Source organism: Dicentrarchus labrax, unplaced genomic scaffold (assembly GCF_905237075.1).
Source record: "Dicentrarchus labrax unplaced genomic scaffold, dlabrax2021, whole genome shotgun sequence".
NCBI classification, from domain to species: domain Eukaryota; kingdom Metazoa; phylum Chordata; class Actinopteri; family Moronidae; genus Dicentrarchus; species Dicentrarchus labrax.
This window is the reverse complement of record NW_026136720.1, coordinates 7,753,876-7,773,867: the sequence shown is the minus strand read 5'-3', so window position 1 is coordinate 7,773,867 and position 19,992 is coordinate 7,753,876. Positions and strand designations below refer to the sequence as shown.

Sequence of the window (19,992 nt, the reverse complement as noted above, 5' to 3'; positions counted from 1 at the left end):
AACTGACTGTGAGGAGAACAGATTAGGCCAATTAGGAGAAAGCATCTGGGACTGACATTAAGTGCATGCACATACATAGATTATCACAGCTCTTTTGTAGTAAGATTCACTAGCAGATTTATCTCTCCCTTCCTGTTTTGCTTTGCGGCTGTCTCCCTGTCTTAGCTCCTCAAATCCCCTCACTAACACTCTTCGAAAATGATGCCTTGTAAATTTATCATGAGGAGGATTATTTGGGAGTGTTGCTGCACCCACTCGCCCTCCTCCCAACCTCAATTAGGGGCAAACAGACAGACAGACGCAGCCTCTCTCACCTCCCTTCCATTCCCACTAATGAGATCCCAGCATCCCCTCAATAAAAAAGCGTTTCTGCAATCATTTCTTCCATTTCTGCTTGTCTGTGCTGGGGACCTACACAGACCATTAGAAGTGCTCCCTTTTCTCTGTGATTCACCGTGCAGAGCGGGGTAAACACATGCTCCTCAACCCTCCCATTTTTGCTACTTCCTCATGCTTCCGCTCTCTGCCCACGTCCTATACCCAAATATCTCTCTTGAGCCAGATGGATGTAAGTCTGGATGTGAATGAAAGAACGTAGAGAGCTGTTTATGACTCAGTGTTTCCTCTGCCTAATTCAGATCATGCTCTGATTTAGACAGTTTTCTTTTTACGTTGAGGAAGAGAACGGGACAAAGTGAAGGACTCGAGGATAGCAGACGAAGGAGATGAGGCAAAGATAGGGTAGGATAAAAACAGATATCAGAAAGAAATCGTCAGTAAAATATATTTATAATGAATGCTGAGGCAATGAGAAAAACCTTCATTATATGTTCATATGAAACCAGTGTCAAACTGGTTTTTGGATTCTCCTCCTCAGACATGTCTTTCAATCCCTCTGTATGTCAAAGGTCAGGGTCAGCTACAGAACAGCTCCCGACAGCTGCTTTAGATTGAGTTTTTTGCTCGAGGTCACAAAAACAGAGTGGATGCTTATTATATGTAGTATAATATTGCAAATAATTCACCTCTACGTTTACTTGAGAGGGAATCCCAACAACAGCTTCGGCTGCATCTTGTCAGTTTTGACATTCGACAAAGTACACATCTGCTACACTCTCCAGAGAAGTCATTGTGGCAGTCTGCCATAAGTGCAAACATGCAACAGAGACACAGATTGAGAGGAGTAAAGTCTATTTTCCTTGAACGCTTGACAAGCTGCTTGTGTGCTTTACCTAGCTTTTGTGCCATATTAACAGATGATGAGAGGTTTATACGTAAGCAAGAAAAATAATAGAATTTGATATGAATGGCAATTTTACTACACTTGAAAGTGCCATAGAAAGCACTGCATGCTCTGATTTCCTGTGACAAATCTAATGCAAAATGTTTCTATTCTCATGTGAGCAATGAAGATGTATTGTATTGATTTTTTTTCAGTGTTTCTGTTGCTGCAGTGAGACTAGATGCAGAATAAAGAGGGCAGATGATCCAGGGTTGACACCAAACACACCCCTGTATCACAGTCATTTTGTCCACCCTTTCCCATCACATCACATTGTCAAATGCTGCACATGCAGAGATTTGCGTCACCTTCATTTGCATGGACAGGAGCAAACACCACCAACAGAAACCATCCACAGAAAAAGAAGCACAATCTCACTTTGACCACAGCACACTCTGTCCTCTTTCTCACCCCTGTTCTATTTGTTTAGTGATCACCCTGGTCTTTCCCCTTCCCTAGCTAACAACCCAATGTCTGTGTGTTTAATATAAAGTGACTGTGTGTGGGTAAGAGATAAAGACCGTCTGTCACATAAAGTGACTCCAAGCATCCCACTAAGTAAGGCAGACATTGCTAGTGCCCCTTGGAAGAGAACCCTGTCCCTAAAGCTCATAGCTCCATCATACATGCTCACACACAGTCACACATCTTCCTCTAATCCCTGACACTGATGTGAACATTATTTCTGCCACCTACATGTGCACAAACAAACACCTGGTCCAGAAGTCACATTAAACCCACGCAGTGGCATAATCATGCACATCATCCACGTTTACCTCTCTCTCTCTCACTCTGTATCCCCCACACTCCCTCCGTCATTAGCTGCTTTATTCTTCTCTTCCAGGGGCTTAAACAGCCACATACATCTGTCTATGCCATCACTTCCTTATAGCTCCACAGAGGGAAATAAAGCAAGCCACATTTTTTTTATTTGAGCAACATTTATCCCTCTTTGTGGTAGGTAAAACTGCAAAAATGTTCTACCATGGCAAATGGAATTTTATATTGGAATAGTGATAAATGTTCTGATTTAGGACATGTTCTTTATACTTGAAATAACCAGTTGGAAAGGGACATTTTTTTTAATGAATTCAATAATTATCAAGTCAAGGTATTTTATCACATTGACCCACAAAAAACATGTAGATTCAATATTGTTAATACAACCAATCATATTATTATACATCATCAGATATGTGTGGACCAATGAAGAGGCTGTAACATTCCTTCTAAATGTCGTATTTCTTTTTAATTATGGATTCTTGTTGCACCTTCTTTTGCAATGGTTTATTTATACCAGTACCAGGCTGGAAAACTAGTGACAACCAACTCCTTAATATTAGTATAAAGGTAATAAATGTTTATTTTTTGTCAATTGGCTGGCTAAAATTTGCACTACATTTGAATAGAAACCTGATTTCTGTCTATTTTTTCATGTATTGTAGTCTTTCTACAGCATGCAGTCCATGTTTGCCTAGTCGTCAGCTTCCACCCTCTGTATGTCCATCGCTCTATCAATAGCAGCCCATGCCCTTGTGGTTGTTTTGTGGTTGTGTTTGTTGACTTTCTTAGGAGAGTTTCCCCAGTTGACAGTCTGTCTGTCTGTCTCACTGCAGAAAGCCTGCACTTATAGCCTATCATCATTATGGCTGATGGCCACTAACAACACAGAATGGAAATCTTTTTTCTTCCTCTCGTTGGCTTTTTAAAATTTTTTCTGATATTTTCCTCTCCTGCAGAGCCAGTTAAAGCATTGAGGTGTAACTGGGTGAGAGGAGGGAAGTTGATGTGGAGAGGAGGTGGAAAGGAGATGGGATGGGTAAAATAGGAATGGAAAATGGAGCAGGAGGAGAACGAACACAAGTGGTAGGTTTATGGTGCCTGATTTAGGGGGAATAGGCTGGCTGTGTAACAGGAAAGATGGGAAGGCTGGTTGAATGAGGGAAGTTAAGAGTGGAATTGCTTTTCTAATTTTTAACTGGCCCAATTGCCTAATTTAAGATGAATTATCCACCACCATGGCGGTCTTTATTAGATGCCTGATGTTGCAATGGGTTTTTAATATCTATGCCACTCCTTCACTCCAATGCTTTTCTGACAGCGTGTCTGTTTATTCTGCCTTGAAGGTCTACTGCTCATCCTATCTTCCCCACTCAAACTCCTCTGGATTAAGAGCAAACGCTGGGTTGCACACACAGATTTGGCACAACAAAGCAAATAGTTTGTTTATTACAGATCGAGCCATCATTGTAATCCCACTTTTTAGTCACTGCATTACATGCAACAATGCATTTCTTCCCCAGTGTTGCTCAAAACCCCGGAGGAATTGATAGAAATGCCCCATATGGCACAGGGAATACTCTTGTTACCAGTCACTGGAGAAGTAAATCTTGTGTGTAAAAAAAAAAAAAAAAAAAAAAAAAACCCAAAATAGCTGTGTATCTTCCTCTCAATTCTAATTCAGTTTAAATGCAAATTATATGAGAGTAGACTACTAGATCATGGGATGCCCAGTTACTCATCTGGTAGCTCACCTTGCGCCCCATGAAGTCCTTATCACAGAAAGGACAGTGTAGTGAAGGACACGTGTAGGCCATTGCTGACCATCGGTCCTTTCCTTGTTATCATCTAACTAAAATAAATGTATACGTTTTCTTTCTAAAAGGGATGAATAGAAACCTTTGATTTATGTGTAACTGTGACCACATTTGACATGTACTCACTTGAAACCACTTGTACCCACCTACCCTTGCTTTTTTATATGTACTTTTAACAAACTGTGTTCCAAATGTAGTACATCAGATCTTTAACTTGGCTACTCCGAGGAAGAATAGACATAAACTACCGAATAAATTCTAAACACATCTGCCAGTCGCTTGCTTTAAAAAAAAAAATGCAAATGCAAAACCAATTCCATTAGACAGCAAAAAGGGAAAAATACGACTTTATCTCTCTCATCCCTCATTGCTCTTATTACACAATTAACCCCATTGGCTAAATGAACGATTGTGCCCACCACATCTAAGTCAGCAGTCAGAATGTCCTCTTTTGCTAACGCGATGGAATATTAGCCTAAAGCATTTTTAGCGAATGTGCTTGGTCTCTCTGTAATTGGGTCAACTGAAGCCTAAAAAAGTTTGAGAGAAAAAAGGAAAGATAGAAAGAGGAGGATGACACAGAGGTGCGCCAGAGGCTAAATGGGTGCATTTCAGCTCACAACGATGGTTAAAAACCCCACTCCAGCTAACAATAATGGTACCGGGAAAGCTTTAGTACTTCATGAAAATGCAAAAACAGGTGTGCTATTTTCCAGGCATGTTAATGTGTCAAAAATGTGCATGTGAGCCATTAGTGTTAAGTGTTCTGGTCTCGCTAATTAGTGTCACATATCTTTGTGCTATAACACAGACTTAACAAGACTCCATATTAAACATGGTGTATGTCAAATTTGTCACAATGGGAAAAGTATATTTTCCTTGGGCTGGAGAATTTAGTTACAAAAACTGCTCATCACCATAAACATGTCTGGGATATTATAGGGATGTGAGCCGCAAGAGGACAGACCCATTACGACCTTCTGTAAAACATAACATATCAGCATGGTACGTCCAAATGATCACAGGCAATTAAGAGCTTGGTGTTAGATTGCAAGAATCATGTCTAACAGCCCCACTGGGAAGTAAACCTTGCTCAGACAGCATGAAAAGACACACGTGTGCCCTGTAAATTACACTGAGTGGTATCGCAAGAGCTTATGCACATTGAACTGTGAGGAATGTACCACAGATCAAGGTAGAACTGTGTAATCTGCTGGCATGATGGATGACAAATTCTTAAATAGTGGCCATACCCAGATTTTTTTTAATTTTCTGTTCTGTTCTCATGCTGTTTTCAGGACATTTAGTGTTGAGTGTTTTGTAAAAAGACATTCCTCAAAGACTTGCCTGCAAGCCAGTGGTGCACAGCTTCCACGTTTCTTGAAAGAAAAACTGCAGTTACATTCAAGCTCATTGCATCTGTTGAATTCGTTTACAAAGAACTCCTCCTGCATGACATATGAGTGCAACAGAGATACCCCTGCTGCAAGAGCTGCTGTGTGAGCAAGATTACAGTAGCAAAGTGCAGCCTAATGTGTCAGAGAGGCAGTTTAATGTCCTATTATGGAAACCAGGGTCCTGACAACCAATAAACCATCCAGATGCAATTTGTCCTCTTGATGCTGTCGGTGGATAAATATACGCTGCTGCCTTCTTTCTTTTGTGGATCGGTCTCTTGAGGCTTGGCTTTTTCTGTTTTACATGTGATGTTAATACCATGTTTATTGGTATTTTAGGCTAGTGATTTAGTGTGTGTTTTTGCATCTCAGGCTGACAGTTCAAGAGTACTTGGATATTTATGACTGTTGAAGCTGTGGTTCTCTGATTGGGGTCTGTTGGGATCATGAAGTTATATGATATCAATAGTAAACAATGTTTGAACACTGTCTTAAACACTCGCCACAGTCAGTGCTGTCATTGCTGCTGCTTTTGTCATTGATGTCACACCAAATTATTTAATATGCTTCAGGCCCCGTCTTCTGGTCCCTGTAGCTATAAAGTTACAATTTGACCTTCTGTCATGTTTAAACTCCAGTCACAAGTGATTTGTAACTTTTAGCTGTCTAAAACACTTTGTTGCCAGAAGAAACATTATTTTTAAAAGTATTATTTAATCAGGAGTGTTGATGAAGAACACTTTCCTGTACAGTACTGGCTTTGTGGACTAGAGGGACCTCAGAGATCCCCAGTACAACCACATTCTCACACCGGTGGCCCCTGAGCTGTTCGGTAAATGTTTGTTCCTTCCTTGTGTGCCTTGACAGTATTAGTTAAAAGACTAACTCACTGACATCGCTGCCAAATGATGGTTGTGTGAATTGACAAAGGGTTTAGCCTTGGGAGAACTGTTTTAGATGCTATCTGTGTTTTATTTCAATTATATCAGGGATCACAGAGACTGCCAGTGTGATAACAAACCAGCTGACAGCTAATCCCTCAGGACAGGAAACGGGTTGTACAGCAGCTGATGTCGTCTAAGGTTAAACGTCCATTGCGATGAGCCATTCTTCAAAGGCAGACGCATCAAGCTATTGTTCCTCTCCCCTTTCAGTCATTAGTTTAAGGAGAAGATGAAAGTCTAGTTCATGACATCCTGACAGCCCCGTGGCTCTATATAACTCTCTTCAAAAAGCATAGAGGGAGGTAAGCAAGTAAGAATATAGAAAAAGAAAGATAGATATCAATGGATGCACACATACACGTGTTTCATGTCTGTGGTTCTTCTCTCAGCCTTGGTAGACATCACAAGAACAGCACAGTATGATGTAATACAGACTTCAACCCAGAGACATGTTAAATGCATGAGTCACTCATCAAAATTGAGATTCTAACCTCTGACACAGCAGCATATGTATATGAGAAAGATCTTACTCTCAATGGTCCCTTTTAAGGAGGGAGACATTGTCCGCTGGATATTATCCCCCTCACTGTGTTTAGTGGTAATGAATGGCAGCTAATGAACACTTCCTCTGCGGCGGGCTCCCCTTGACGCCCTATGCTCTAGCAGTCTGCCGGTGGCTGTCTGGGAGATGAGAGGAAAGGGATGAGGGGCGAAAGAGGGAGGGAAACAGAAGGAGAAAAGGACACAGCAGGAGGCTGTCGCACCTTGTACCAGCCCAGCACTGAGGTGGCAGCCCCTCAGTTTCAGAATGGACAGATCAGAGAGGACGATGTCGCAGAGAGAAGGAAGGCGCTCAGAAATAGGTTAAGCTGCTGTGTTGTTCTCAGTTGTGTGCATGGATTTGGATCCAAGCTTGGTCCACAGGTGTTTAATAGACCTTGCAGCGCACCTTTCGTTTCTCTTCAGTTTTACTAGTTAATATGACTTATGATAAGCTCTTTCATGTATCATTAACTGTTTTATGTTTTCATCTCACTATCTTTCAGCCACAGGGATCTGAAGCCGGAGAACCTGTTGCTAGATGAAAAGAACAACATCAGGATAGCAGACTTCGGCATGGCCTCCCTTCAAGTTGGAGATAGTCTGCTGGAAACCAGCTGTGGGTAAGTGCTATAGAAAACTTGTGTTGCGTGCTCTCTGATGCAAAGTCTGAAGATTGTGTAAGTATGAAGGTAAAAGTGGGTCATAGTTGGAGGGCACACAGAGTTGACAGTATGCAACAGCAACCGAGAGGAGAGTGGAGAAGCAACAGAGAATGATGAGTGGAGCTATCAAGGAACTCTGCTAGGTGCCGTGTTCTGAAAGCCTCCTTTATCGTGCTGTGTTGATCTCTTGAGGAGAGACATTTGGTGTCTCTCACAGAGTGTGCTATCTGGCTGTGAGCAGGGCCAGGGCCATGGCCACACATTACTGCTCTCCGTCTCCTCATATCCTACGCTGGGTTTTATGACCTGGCAGTCACAACAACGCCAGGCCCATCAATCCCGCAACGACCGTAATGAATTCACTTGCAGGAAAAGTCACTTTCAAAGTCTTTCAAGCGTGGTCGTCCATATTGTGGGAGTGTTTTTATTTAACCCTGAAGTGTAATGAACAGTGAGCAGGGTCACATTTGTCAATAAAAGAAGCAACACAGTTGATGATGGTTTACTTTTAGGTATCAGGTTCATAAAGTCAGTGGCAGCATGGATTAAAGGTCTAGTATCTAACATGTAGGAGGATCTATGGGCAGAAATGGAATATATTATGCATAACTATGTATTTGATAGTGTATTATAACCTGAATATATATGAATTGAATGAATGTGAAGTAATCCAGAAGGGACTAATCAAATACTGGCTCTAGATAGGGGCGTTCACAATTTTTGCATGTTTTGCAGGCACCCTAGTTTCTCCATCTGCTAGATGCCACTAAATCCTATGCAGTACTATCAAAAAGATTTCACTACTGGACAAAAAGAGTTTAATTTCACTCTTACCTGAAATTTACACTGGAAATTGTGTCAACATGTAGGCAACAATGACAGGTACACATGAAGCAAATCGTATATTGATTTTATGTTTTATATCTTTGTAGGTATAGTTCACAAAATAAAACACATATACAGTATAGCAAAAGAAAGAAAAATAAGCAAGAAATTAAATCGATTTGGGGCATAAAATAACACACATATTGACATGTGTCTCAGAGTTGGTGTGAGTTAATACATCTGTAGATTTAGAAAAAATTATGTGTTTAGTGAGATCGACAGATGACGGACATCTAAATCACTCCAGAAAAGGTTTCAAAAAGCCCCTTAGATGTACGGTCAACTAAGGGGCCAAGGGCTGTCTTTGCTGATTCCTGATGATCATGATTTCTTTGAGAGAATCTTTGCCCTGTGGTTACACATGACACTGCATGCAAGGCCGGGGAGATAGAGAAGACCTTGCGACATCTGTCCCCAGCTCAGACGTGATTCTGTCCAGATTATGCCTCCAAATCAGCCACAACTGAAATTACACACACTTGCATACACGTCATTCTGAAAACACACATGCACACACAGTGCTGGCAAGGCTTAGTTCATCCCTAACCTCTAAGACCCTTTGCTATTGCATAATTTTTTCAGCAGTAGCACAGTGCCTAAGCTCTCATGACTCATTGGTAGAGATCAGGCAAACTGAGAACAGTGTGCAATGCTATCTGCAAGTAAAATGTGTCCGATTGAGTCATTCTGCAGCCATGATGACCACACTGAAGTGTTTCCTTTTCCTAGAAAGGCCACAGAATGTGACAGCTCTTACTCAGCTTTGCAGTACTTTGCAGTAACCTGTAGTGCAACCATATCTAGCCTATATTTAATCAAATTCTGCTTCCATTCCGAACAATTCTGCTATGCGATCCAGGTGCAGTACATCTGCTTAGTCCCCCACATTACATTTACGAAGTGCTGAAGGTACTTGTTGCAGGTGGGACCACAGAGCTGTCTGACAGAGATGCAGGCACACATACCACAAACTCCCACACACAGTGAAGCAAAGTAGTTCTGTTTTCGTTCCACTCTCAGCTCCATCACCGCATCCTACCCTGTTTGTGTGCTTGTGTGTCTCACAGGAATGTGTGAGGACCATTTGTGCATGTGTGTCTCTGTGGCGTTGCCTAATTCGTGTGAATGTGCCATACACTTCATGTGTGGTTATTGATTATTCATGCTTTTCTGACTGTCCCATCTCTAAGTGTAGATATGACAGTTTTTAATTAAACGCATTTATCTGGCCCCCTCTCACCATGCAGCAGTCTGACACAAATGTATTCCATTTGCCACGGGTAATGGAGCTGAGTGAAGATGAGACTTGCCGCAGGTAGAGTAGGGGGAGCCTCGGAGCACATACATAAATACATGCAGACATACAGACATATAGATGAGCAGAGGCATTGACAAGCAAGTACAAATATGGATCCAAGAACGCGCATGCAACCTCTCTATCTGTCTGCATAAACCCAGCTGCGAGTTCATTAGTGCTTGCTGTTTGTTTAATGCTGTTGCTTTGATTGATGAAAGGAAATTATCTTGTATGCAGTGAGGAGACGCACAAATTTGGTTAAAAAAGATGAATTTTCTTAAATACGAGCTGCATGTCTCAGCGTCTCCTCAATAATGCTGGTCCGTACTGCTGATCCGTTCACTGCTCCATAGGTGCTCCTATCTCTTAAGCTCATGATATGATGTACTGTTTAGTGCAAGGGACATGGTAATCTGTTGGTAAACTTATAAAAGCTCTTTTGAACTTGTGGTCCAGACATCTCTCTGCAGGCAGTCTTGATAAGTGTGCAGCTTTATCATTTTTGTATCCACACTTCAGCAGTCTGGTTCAGTATAATCTTGGGTCCTTAACCAAATGCTTTTTCTTTCTTTATGCTGTCGGGCAAACCACTTACAGCAGCATTTTGGCTCACTATACTGCTATTTGTTGCCCTCAAAAGTTCTGTTCTGTGTGTTAATTTTATTTATGCGATGTTAGTGGTGTTAGGTTGGGAGAGTAAATGAGCTTTGGCAAATAGCAATAAAAGATTGATGTTATGTCAACCCATGCACAACTGTTCTTCAAAAGACTGCATTTTTCACACTGGTCAGAGGGAAGTGGCTTATACAGCTTTCTATTTATCTTTAGTATCCTCCTCTATAATCGGGCCTTCTGGTGTCAGCAGCAGGGGATTTTTTTGTTATCATGATATAAATTTCATGATGTATGGGCTTTGATACAGTATGTGGCCAAAGTTTAATGTGCTTAGCTAAGATACATTTGAATGACCTTTAGTTATACCTCAGATTAATACTTATTGCTCTAAATGAAGCTATTAAATGCAGGTAAAACTTAACAAGAAAGAAGGGTCATGAATACTCATGGATCCTCACCACATCGCAGTGCAGAAATTAAACAATTATGGAGTGTTTTAGTGTGGAAAATGTTCAAAACTGACACATGTGGACAAAAAAAGCCCTATAATGGTGTTTCAGACTGGAAAAGAGATTAGATCTAAGCATATACTGTAGATGATTTGGCTGACTGATTTAGGGTTTTAATATTGACAAATTAGTATTAGTATTCAGCTCAGGCAGAAAGCTGAGATTCTTGTGTTCCAGTCTTTACCTTCACCCTGTGTTTGCCACCTAAAGCCTCAGCAAATAATTAGTTTATATCCACGCTGGTTCCAGCTGTGGCTTGTGTGTAGTGGCACTCGAGGGGCATAACTAGTGCAAATCTCAGGCTTGTTTTTTATTTTTATTCTCCGCTCATCTGCATAATGCACTATGACACTTGCAATCAGGAAGGCTGTATTTGCATAGGCTCGTGTTTTGAACTTCACCGTTGACATGGTGGCAGTGTTTGTTATCGGCCAGTATTTTGACAGCCAGAGGAAGCCGTGCCGTCAGTGCTGTTATTCATGAGTACACAAGACAACAGCCGAGCTAATGGGCGCCATGTTTACAGACTTCAGATAGTCTCTCATTAGAGCCAAATGTTCTGGTATTAGATAAGACTGAGCAGGACACATCTCCAAGCTGAGAGGTTTGGGGAGACAGGTGCCTAATTTGCTTTCTGTGTGTAGTCACATGTCTGAGAAGACCAGAGCCCTGCCCAGTCTCAGAGAAACAAGGAAACATCCTGTAATGATAAGTTTATTATTATTTTTTTTTTTTTACAGATTGAAGTAAAAAGCATTTATTATTACCCTATTCTTCAAGGTACTGAATTCACCAAGTACTGCAACTGTGTATGTACAGAATAGAAGTCACTCAACAGCTGCTCCCCTCATCCATAGCTACTGGCTTATGGAGCAGCCCTTGCGAGGTAGCTCCATAAATCTTCATACAATATTGATGTGTCAATCTAGTCATTGGGTTTACTGTCAGCCCGTCCAGGTGCTGTAAAGATTAGTGTGTCTGTTCACTGTCTGCTGTAAGAGGATGCCCTTGAGTAAGCAAGCAGGAGGACATCCAAACACCCTCAGGATGTCTGAAATCCTCAAGCATATCTTGATCTATGCTCACTGGAAACAGTTGTCTGCCTAAATTGCTGTTTTCAAATTTTCAAAAAGTTGCGTATACATTTTTTATGTTTGTTGTGTCATGATTGTGTAACCCTGATTCACTTCTCAGTACAGTGGTACAAATGGAATAGTCCTTAGAAAACCTCTTTCTTTTTGTTACTTCTTCAATTAATTCACTCGTTGCACTTTTTCTATTCCCCCAACAGATCTCCACACTACGCCTGTCCAGAGGTCATCAGGGTAAGTCGTTTTTCACTGATTTATATTCCTTCATCTTATTTTAACCAACCCCTAACCAATAACAAACACTCTCTTGTCCTTAGGGAGAGAAGTATGACGGGAGGAAAGCAGACGTCTGGAGCTGTGGGGTCATTCTTTTTGCCCTATTGGTGGTGAGCGTCTGCTTGTTCTTTACTAACTGATGGTGACTGGACTGACATACAGTTTAAAATTCCCCAGAGAAGTATGGCATAATACAATTTAATCATAAAGTGTTGCCTTGCCATACGTCTAGCCTTTGTACCAGCTGTAATGGATCAAAAGTATAAAGCAAGTGCACCTTGTGACAGGACAATCACAACTTTGTAAAATGAGAAGATCTTGAAGCTGCCAAATCAAACAGAAGTCTCAGAGTTCAGGGAATTAAATTAAAAATCCTAACATTTAGTAGGTCTTACTGGAAAAATTTTGCAGAATGCCCCCAACGCTGATACTATTGCGTAATAGAAGATCAGAGAATAGAAGCATCTTTTTATTCATTATCCTGTATCCACACACAACCCTGTATCCATAATCAGGTCTATTCTCCAGCTATATTATGTCTGTGGTTCCCCAGCCGTGCAGCCCTGAAGCTTTGTTTCATCAACAGCTGTACTGTAGTTCCTACACACTCCTGCTCCATGAATAATTCATACAACCAAACTGAAAGAAGAGGGCCCAAAATAAATACTAACGCTGACAGGGCGGCTTTTGGCCACAGGCCCTGTTTATTTGTCTTTGTTTTTGCCTCTCTCTCCCTCACTCCCCTCTCTATCTGTCGCATATATGTGTGCGTGTGTGTGCACTTGTGTTAAGGACAGTCTCCGTTGTACTCTTGTGTTGCGTAAACCTGATGTTGTTTACCACTGTCTCCATCGTGACCACACTCTTGCTGCAAAACAAAAGTTTCTCCCCGTCGCTGTTTGACTGAAGATGAATACTGCCTTTCTCCTGTTTCTTCCTGCTGTCTGGCTGTGAGATTACCATTTGTCTGATTGTGGGAGACGCGCATACTCCCCAGCAGTTAGGCTGCACTCAGATCATCTGTTACACAAGCCTGCCCCCCCTTTTTTTTTTTTCTCTACCTCTTTCTTTCTGTCTTTCTCAGCCTTTTTGCTCTTTTTCTCCCCCTCCATCTTGTCTTCTTGTGGAGGTTGTCATTCATCAAACAGCCACATCTGTGAGGTGTCAGCTCGCTCTGATAAATGATTCTGATGAGAGAATGCTAAATGAACGAGGTAAATGAGAAAGCTGGGTAATTATTAGAAAAGCCCTGTTTTCAGCTTACTGCTGTTTATTATTTATTTTGCATCGTTGCTGAGGGCAGAATGCTCTAATTGGAAAGTTGAACAAGTTGAGAAAGCGAGCCTATTCTTTAAGTCGTGCAGGATTAAGACTCAAAATTTTGTTATCCTTTCTTCTGGCGAGTCTTGTTAGTCATTCATATTTTCTTTTTTTTTCCTGCCCTCGATGTGATGAAGGCTTATTTTCTGTTCTAATGCTGCTATTAAAACAAGTGCAAACTGTTTCTTCTCTACCTTTTCATTCCTACATCTACATCTTCTCCATTTTCCAATTTATTTTCCATTTTCTCACTGTCTGCTTCTTTCCTTTGTTGCTCCAGGGTGCCCTGCCGTTTGATGACGACAACCTGAGGAATCTGCTAGAGAAAGTGAAGCTGGGGGTGTTTCACATGCCACACTTCATCCCTCCAGACTGTCAGAACCTCCTCCGTGGCATGATTGAAGTGGATGCCTCCAAAAGACTAACGGTCAGTTCAATTAAGGGACTGGGTGATAACACACCATTATGATTATGTTCATATGCTTTTTGTGCTTTTGGTCTTGGTCTGGAGCTTGGCCCCTTCATTCTTATTGCAAAAGGAAATCTTCATGCTACAACATTCAATTATATTTTATACAATAGCTTTCAACTTTAGGGCAGCAATTATAATATAATAATAACAGTAATAATGATTTTTTTAAGTTTGGAGTTAAAGAACTTGACCTGGCTAAGTTGGAGCAAAATCCTTCAGCCAGGTTTCAAAGTCTTGCAGTAAACCTTCCCAAAAGAGTGTAGGGTGATCCAGCAGTACAGGGGAGGTAACTATATAATGTATGTATAATAATGTATAATAATGTTCATGGTCTTAGAAGGAAGGCCACACCCTTATGTGATTGACAGCCATGTGTGGGTGTAAAGCACATATATCTCTAAGGGTAGGTATATTGCCTTCACACCCGTGTTAGCACACAAATGCTTAATTATCATGAGCCTCTGCAGTATATGTTGTTGTTCTTTAGCAGTATGCATGATGTGTTTCTATACTACATGAATGGTACAAAGTACTCTTTGCACCTCGTTATGCACAATCCGTACATTCTCAGTGACTCAATAAAACATGAATTCTATCTGCATTGAATGTTTTATATTCATAGTCCACGACTAGTAGTGTTTACTAATGATGTTGTAGAAGCAGCCAAACACATTTCGTTATTATTTTAGACGGCATTCATGAGGGAAAGAAACCCAGACACATCAGGTCTTTGTTAAGAGAGGAGAATCATTATTTTGCAGATTCACAGCAAGCTGGGAAAACTTGTAATGCTCTAAGGAGACAGTAAGATGGCAGAGATACACATTCAAACTAAAGTGGCTAATATCAACGTGATGCTGCCAAGCCAACCATTGTCTTTTTCTTTGTTTCTTCTTTCCTCCCTTGTGTTCCAAATGTGTTTGTCTCGACTCATCCCCAATTCTGTTTGAGTTCTTCCTCAAGTACAGGTTGTGAATTCAGGAGAGGACTGCTGTTTGTGTACTCTCCCTCTGCACTGTTTAGTGTACTCATCACAATGCCAGTCCCTTTCTACACAGCAACCAATCACCTTGGCAAGGTAGCTGGAGGAGAGTGTGAGAACAGAGAGATGTGAAGGACAGAATGTCAGCATGAGAGGGAGAGAGAGACAGGTGGACAAAGGGAAATGTAAATAATGAAAGTGGCCAGGGATCTCAAAAAGTACAAACTTCACAGAGAGATCGCGCTGCTCTTTATTTTTATCCTATACAAAAAAGAAGATAGATACTTTAATAATACAGACATGGTCACAAGTTACTGTATCTGCATGCACACAAAATAAAAACTTACATTTTCACACACTTATACTGTGTGTATACACCTCCAGGCTATCTAGGTATCTTTGTGAATCAATGGAGTAAACAAAACTCAGTGTCACTCAGTGTTTTCAGGGTCAAAATGACTTTTACTAGTAGAAATGCTAATTTGCAGAGACTTGACAACTTTGAAGGTAAAGCCCTTTAGATGATCAGCATCATTGAAACATGAACTGGAAAGACCCCCCCCTCTTTGGTATGCTGTATGTACACTATATGCTTTAATTTTCTGTCCTCTCTGCGTGACGAGGACGGGTCACCCTGAGATCTCCTAGATATGTCCACCAGCCTCCAGCGCTGTCCTCGACAAAAGGGTTACACACAGGCCGAGCTGCTGGGAGAAAATATGCTACCTCTCCGCCCCCCTCCTGCGCATGAGGGCTCCAAACAGAGCTCTGGGGATGTGTTGTAACCTCACAGAATGTCAAATAGCCCTGTAAGATTAAGCATTCTTGGAATTTAGTAGCCCAGTCGGAGATGACACATGCACCCAAGGGTGGGAATGACATCATAAGGGAACACGTTGGATGATTATATTTCATAATACCGTTGGCGGTAGTTCAAATCGATTATCGAGTAATCCGACCACAACTACAGGCTGTATTTATGTCTATTTTCGCCTTCTCAATTAGATTTTGTTGCTGCATGCACACAAGTACACACACAAAGCCAAGGCCTCAGAGTCCGAGTGGGAGGGCATGTACCCGGGCTCAAGGGGCTTAGCCCAATAAAAGCCTTTCTCTTCATTTCCTGTCTGTGTAGTCAGGGCCCCGCAGATGACTGGGCCAGCCACCTCGACACAGTCATTTCATCTTCCATATTCAGATGAACACAGACAACCTGGAAAGATCCCTCCCTGTGATCCCTGGATGATGAAGAGGATTGGCTAGCTTTTTATATTATAGAACAGTTCATCACAGACAAATAAAGCATTCATGGGAATTGCGACGAAGTATCATAGTCGATGAGTATAAAGGAAGTGTGTGTGTGTTTGTGTGCCATAAATGTGAAATAAAACTTATTGAATAATAATAAGAAATGACAGTGTAGTTAATCATGTGAATTCCATCAGAGTCAGAATGTGCAGAGGCAGCAGTTTCTGCAACTCTGCTAAGCTAGGCTACTTCAGGGTGAGCGTCACCATATTTACTCCTAAACCGGGACATGTTAAATGCCTATTCGAGCACTGAAAACATGTATTCTACGGTAATTATTATTTTAATTGTGGTGAAAACCGGGACAATTTGGTGGTGAATGTTGAAAACTGGGACGTTTGCCGGGACTGGGGACACCCAGTTGAAACGGGGACAATCGAAGACCAACTGGAACGTCTTGTCGCTTTAAGCAGAATGTGTTTATCTGGTGTTTTATCTTTTTTCTTTTCATTATTAGATTCTGCTACTGCTATTTTATGTGGTATAACCAACTCACTTTCTAAGATGTTGGAGCAATTACAGAAAAGTGGGTAAATGAGTTTTAGCTAAGGCTCACCTTAACCTAGCCTTAACTAGCTGGTTAGTTTTTTACTTCTGTTTTGTAGTTCTTTAAATGCTGTTTTCCCCCAAATTACACATTTCTATGGCAATGGTTAATTTCTATATGGTAAAAAAGATGTCAAAAAGTCATATTCTTAGTTCTTTTCTTTTTTTTTTCTTTTTTACACCAAATATATAGTTAGTGTTTCGGCTTTGTATGGCAGAATAGATCCCCATAGCTCCACCCTCCTTGCTTTAATACAGCCATATGATTGAGACATGCATACACATGGGGACATACATATATGTAAATACTGTACATGTTGCATTTAAGTAAATTTATGCAGCCCCGAGATGAAAACATACGTGAACGCACACTCATACACACACCTAGCCAAACCAGCATTACAGCGGCATTCCCCTCTGCCTGAGTGAAAGCAGCTGGAATTGGTACTGTCACATTTAGAGACTGATTGATGTGATACTGCATTTCAAACCACATCACTTTCAAGCCCGCGTGTGATATCAGTCTCTTGCCTCCAGGCCTCCAATAAAAGTGGGAGAGAGTAGGTCACCCACTGGCCTGTATTTGACAGGCAGGGTGTCTCTGTCAATACCATGACCTCTGTGGAGGCAGACAAGATTCACCTATAGTCTGGCTAGCTCTGTAATTGAACTGGTATCACATGAAGGCATTCATCAGTGCTGAAACACAGAGGTAAATCCTCTGGGATTGTGGAGACACTGACACATTGATATAGGCACATACCCAACAACCATACCTCTGAATAAGTGAACATAATTAAAGCATCTTCTGTGGTTCCACAACAACTGCAGGAGCACATTAAAAAGTCCCAGCAGACATTTGATCCAGTTTTCCTCTGTGGGCAGTTGAAACACTGTGAAGTCATTCAAACAGACATCTTCCTTTGTTGCTCTTTTTCTAACTGTTTCTTTCTCTTTCTGCTTTTCCTTTCTTGGTAAAAGACCATGTTGACAGCGTTTGTGACAAAGTGGCCACATTAAAAGTGCGGTGACAAGAGTAGTATTGAGAGAGGGAGTGTGTGTTTGTGTGAGTAAGAGAGATGAGAAGAGAATGAGAATGGGAGGTTCCCTTTAGACCAGAGGGCTTGGCAGGGTCAGCAGTGTGTGTGAGGGAGATAATATTCTCTGTATATAGCACAGTGGTGTCATCTCTCTCTCCTGCTGCACCTCTCTCTACCTTACTCTTTTCCTCAATAAGTTTTTCCCATAAGCAGTATTAATATTTGAAGGCCTCATTATTTGTTTCCAGCGTTCAACCTGCCTGTATTGTCCTATTGTGTTTCCATTAAGCCAGTAAGCTCAGCACATAATGCACCAAACGTGTCTATACACCGGCAAATTCACCTTTTTCCTCAGTTATTATTTCCTTAGCACCAAAAATGTTATTAAATTATTCAAATCAAATGCATTGCGTTGCTTGTGTACTAACCTGCCGTTTTTTCTGTCGTCTTTTACAGTTAGAACAGATCCAGAAACACACATGGTACATGTAAGTACTCCCCCGTCTTTCCTTTTTATAACCTCCACTCCTCTTCTCTCCTCTCTTAGCCTATTCTGCAGGGGTTGTAGACCTGAGGGGAGCAACCACATGATAAATGGCTTTGAGTTTCTGCCCTGTACACAAGAGTACATTTGAGCAGGGCAAGACTCCACTCTTGGGGATGTGGGGGTAAATTGGTAGTGCATGAAAGAGGATGTGCAGCATATGGTCAACTGAACAGGGGGCAGGGGAGAGGGAACAAGCAGGGATGTCGAGGATGAACCCACCTAACCCCAGTGTACCCATAGTTTAACTTTCATAACAAAACATAAATCTTTCAAGAAAATTTGTGTTTCAGGTCATCGTAAATTATGTTGATGTATGTTATGAGTTCATTTATATGTTGTTTTTTTTAATGGGGAACAAAAGCATGACCAGATGTTTGGTTTTTAAATGATGATTAATGATTGTAAAGGATGTTACCCCTATTATCGGAATTACTGTTTCTTACTCTGCAAGAGCAAAGATAATTCATAGGACGAGGTTGTAAGCCCTGGAAGGGGTTGAGTTATGGTTTCTGCCACGTACTGAAAGATCAAACAAACAGACAGTGAGACAGATAAGAAAAACAAGAGGAGACAAGAGAAGAGCTGGGAGGGAAGACTAATGTAATGTGAGTCAGTGAGGAAGTTGCCTGGCTGTCTGCCTGTGCATGGCCAAGTGTCTGGCTGAATGAATGCATGAATGAATGAATGAATGAATTAATGAATGAATGAATGAATTAATTAATTAATGAGCATGAGGACCTAATAAACTGGCAACTGAGTATAGTTTTAAGTGGGCGACACTTAAGATCAGTGGGGAATAGTAGAGGAGGGTTGTGAATTTCTGTATCACAGTCTGTGTGTATTGGCACAGAAGAAAGAAGAAATCTAAGATGAATCTGTTCTTTGAAACAGACATCTAGATCATCCAGAAATCCTCCAGAAAATGGTGTCAGTGTGGATTAGCCTTTTCATTTCAAATCCCCTTGTGTGCTCCCTAGATTCAGACAGACAAAAGAGATAAAAGTGACATAACTAGGAGAGTGTCTGGAAAGAAAGACAGAATAATGAAGAAACTAAGTTTGGGAAATAAGCCAGGAGGAGAGAGGGAGATTGCAAAACTCAACAGCATGACTCAGTCGTCTGTCTGCATCTTGGCGAGCATGATGACCCAGGTTCACCCTCTGAAGCTTACATGCAAAATGACTAAACCTGGGGAAAATACGTGACTAGGAAAGTTTCATAATGTGAACCAGGGTCATAATGAGGCAAATGTCCCAGATGCCCCAGATGCCCCATACGACCAAGAGGCAAACAAACACTGAAATGCTTCACATACATATTCTGTTTACAGTACTCAAGTACTTCAATCTTTATATAAGCTATATGAAAACATTTCAATGTATTTAAACTTACTTAATTACATTTGCAGGGACCAAATGGGTCACCGTGTCATTATTTGTCTTGCCATTTCTTTGCATCCACAGAGGGGGGAAGAACGAACCAGAGCCTGAGCAGCCTGTGCCCAGGAAGGTGACCATTCGCAGCCTGCCCTCTGCAGACGACATCGACCCAGACGTACTGGACAGCATGCACTCCCTGGGCTGCTTCAGAGACAAAAACAAACTGCTGAAAGACCTGCTCTCAGATGAGTGAGTGAATGGAGGGACAAACGGGAGGGATGGGGAAGAGAAAAAGCAGGG

The 19,992-nt window shown here is 41.4% G+C and overlaps 1 protein-coding gene across 10 annotated transcripts in view; it reads left to right on the top strand.

Moving 5' to 3' along the window:
* The window catches only part of LOC127353938 (serine/threonine-protein kinase BRSK2), a 155,518-nt gene that overhangs the window by 114,266 nt on the left and 21,260 nt on the right, over positions 1-19,992 (top strand). For all 10 annotated transcript variants that reach the window (XM_051383552.1, XM_051383553.1, XM_051383556.1 and 7 more), the window contains 6 exons: positions 7,267-7,383; positions 12,023-12,056; positions 12,140-12,208; positions 13,699-13,845; positions 18,223-18,254; positions 19,777-19,941. In XM_051383552.1, coding sequence (XP_051239512.1) covers positions 7,267-7,383; positions 12,023-12,056; positions 12,140-12,208; positions 13,699-13,845; positions 18,223-18,254; positions 19,777-19,941 — 564 coding nt within the window. The remainder of the gene's footprint in view (positions 1-7,266; positions 7,384-12,022; positions 12,057-12,139; positions 12,209-13,698; positions 13,846-18,222; positions 18,255-19,776; positions 19,942-19,992) is intronic.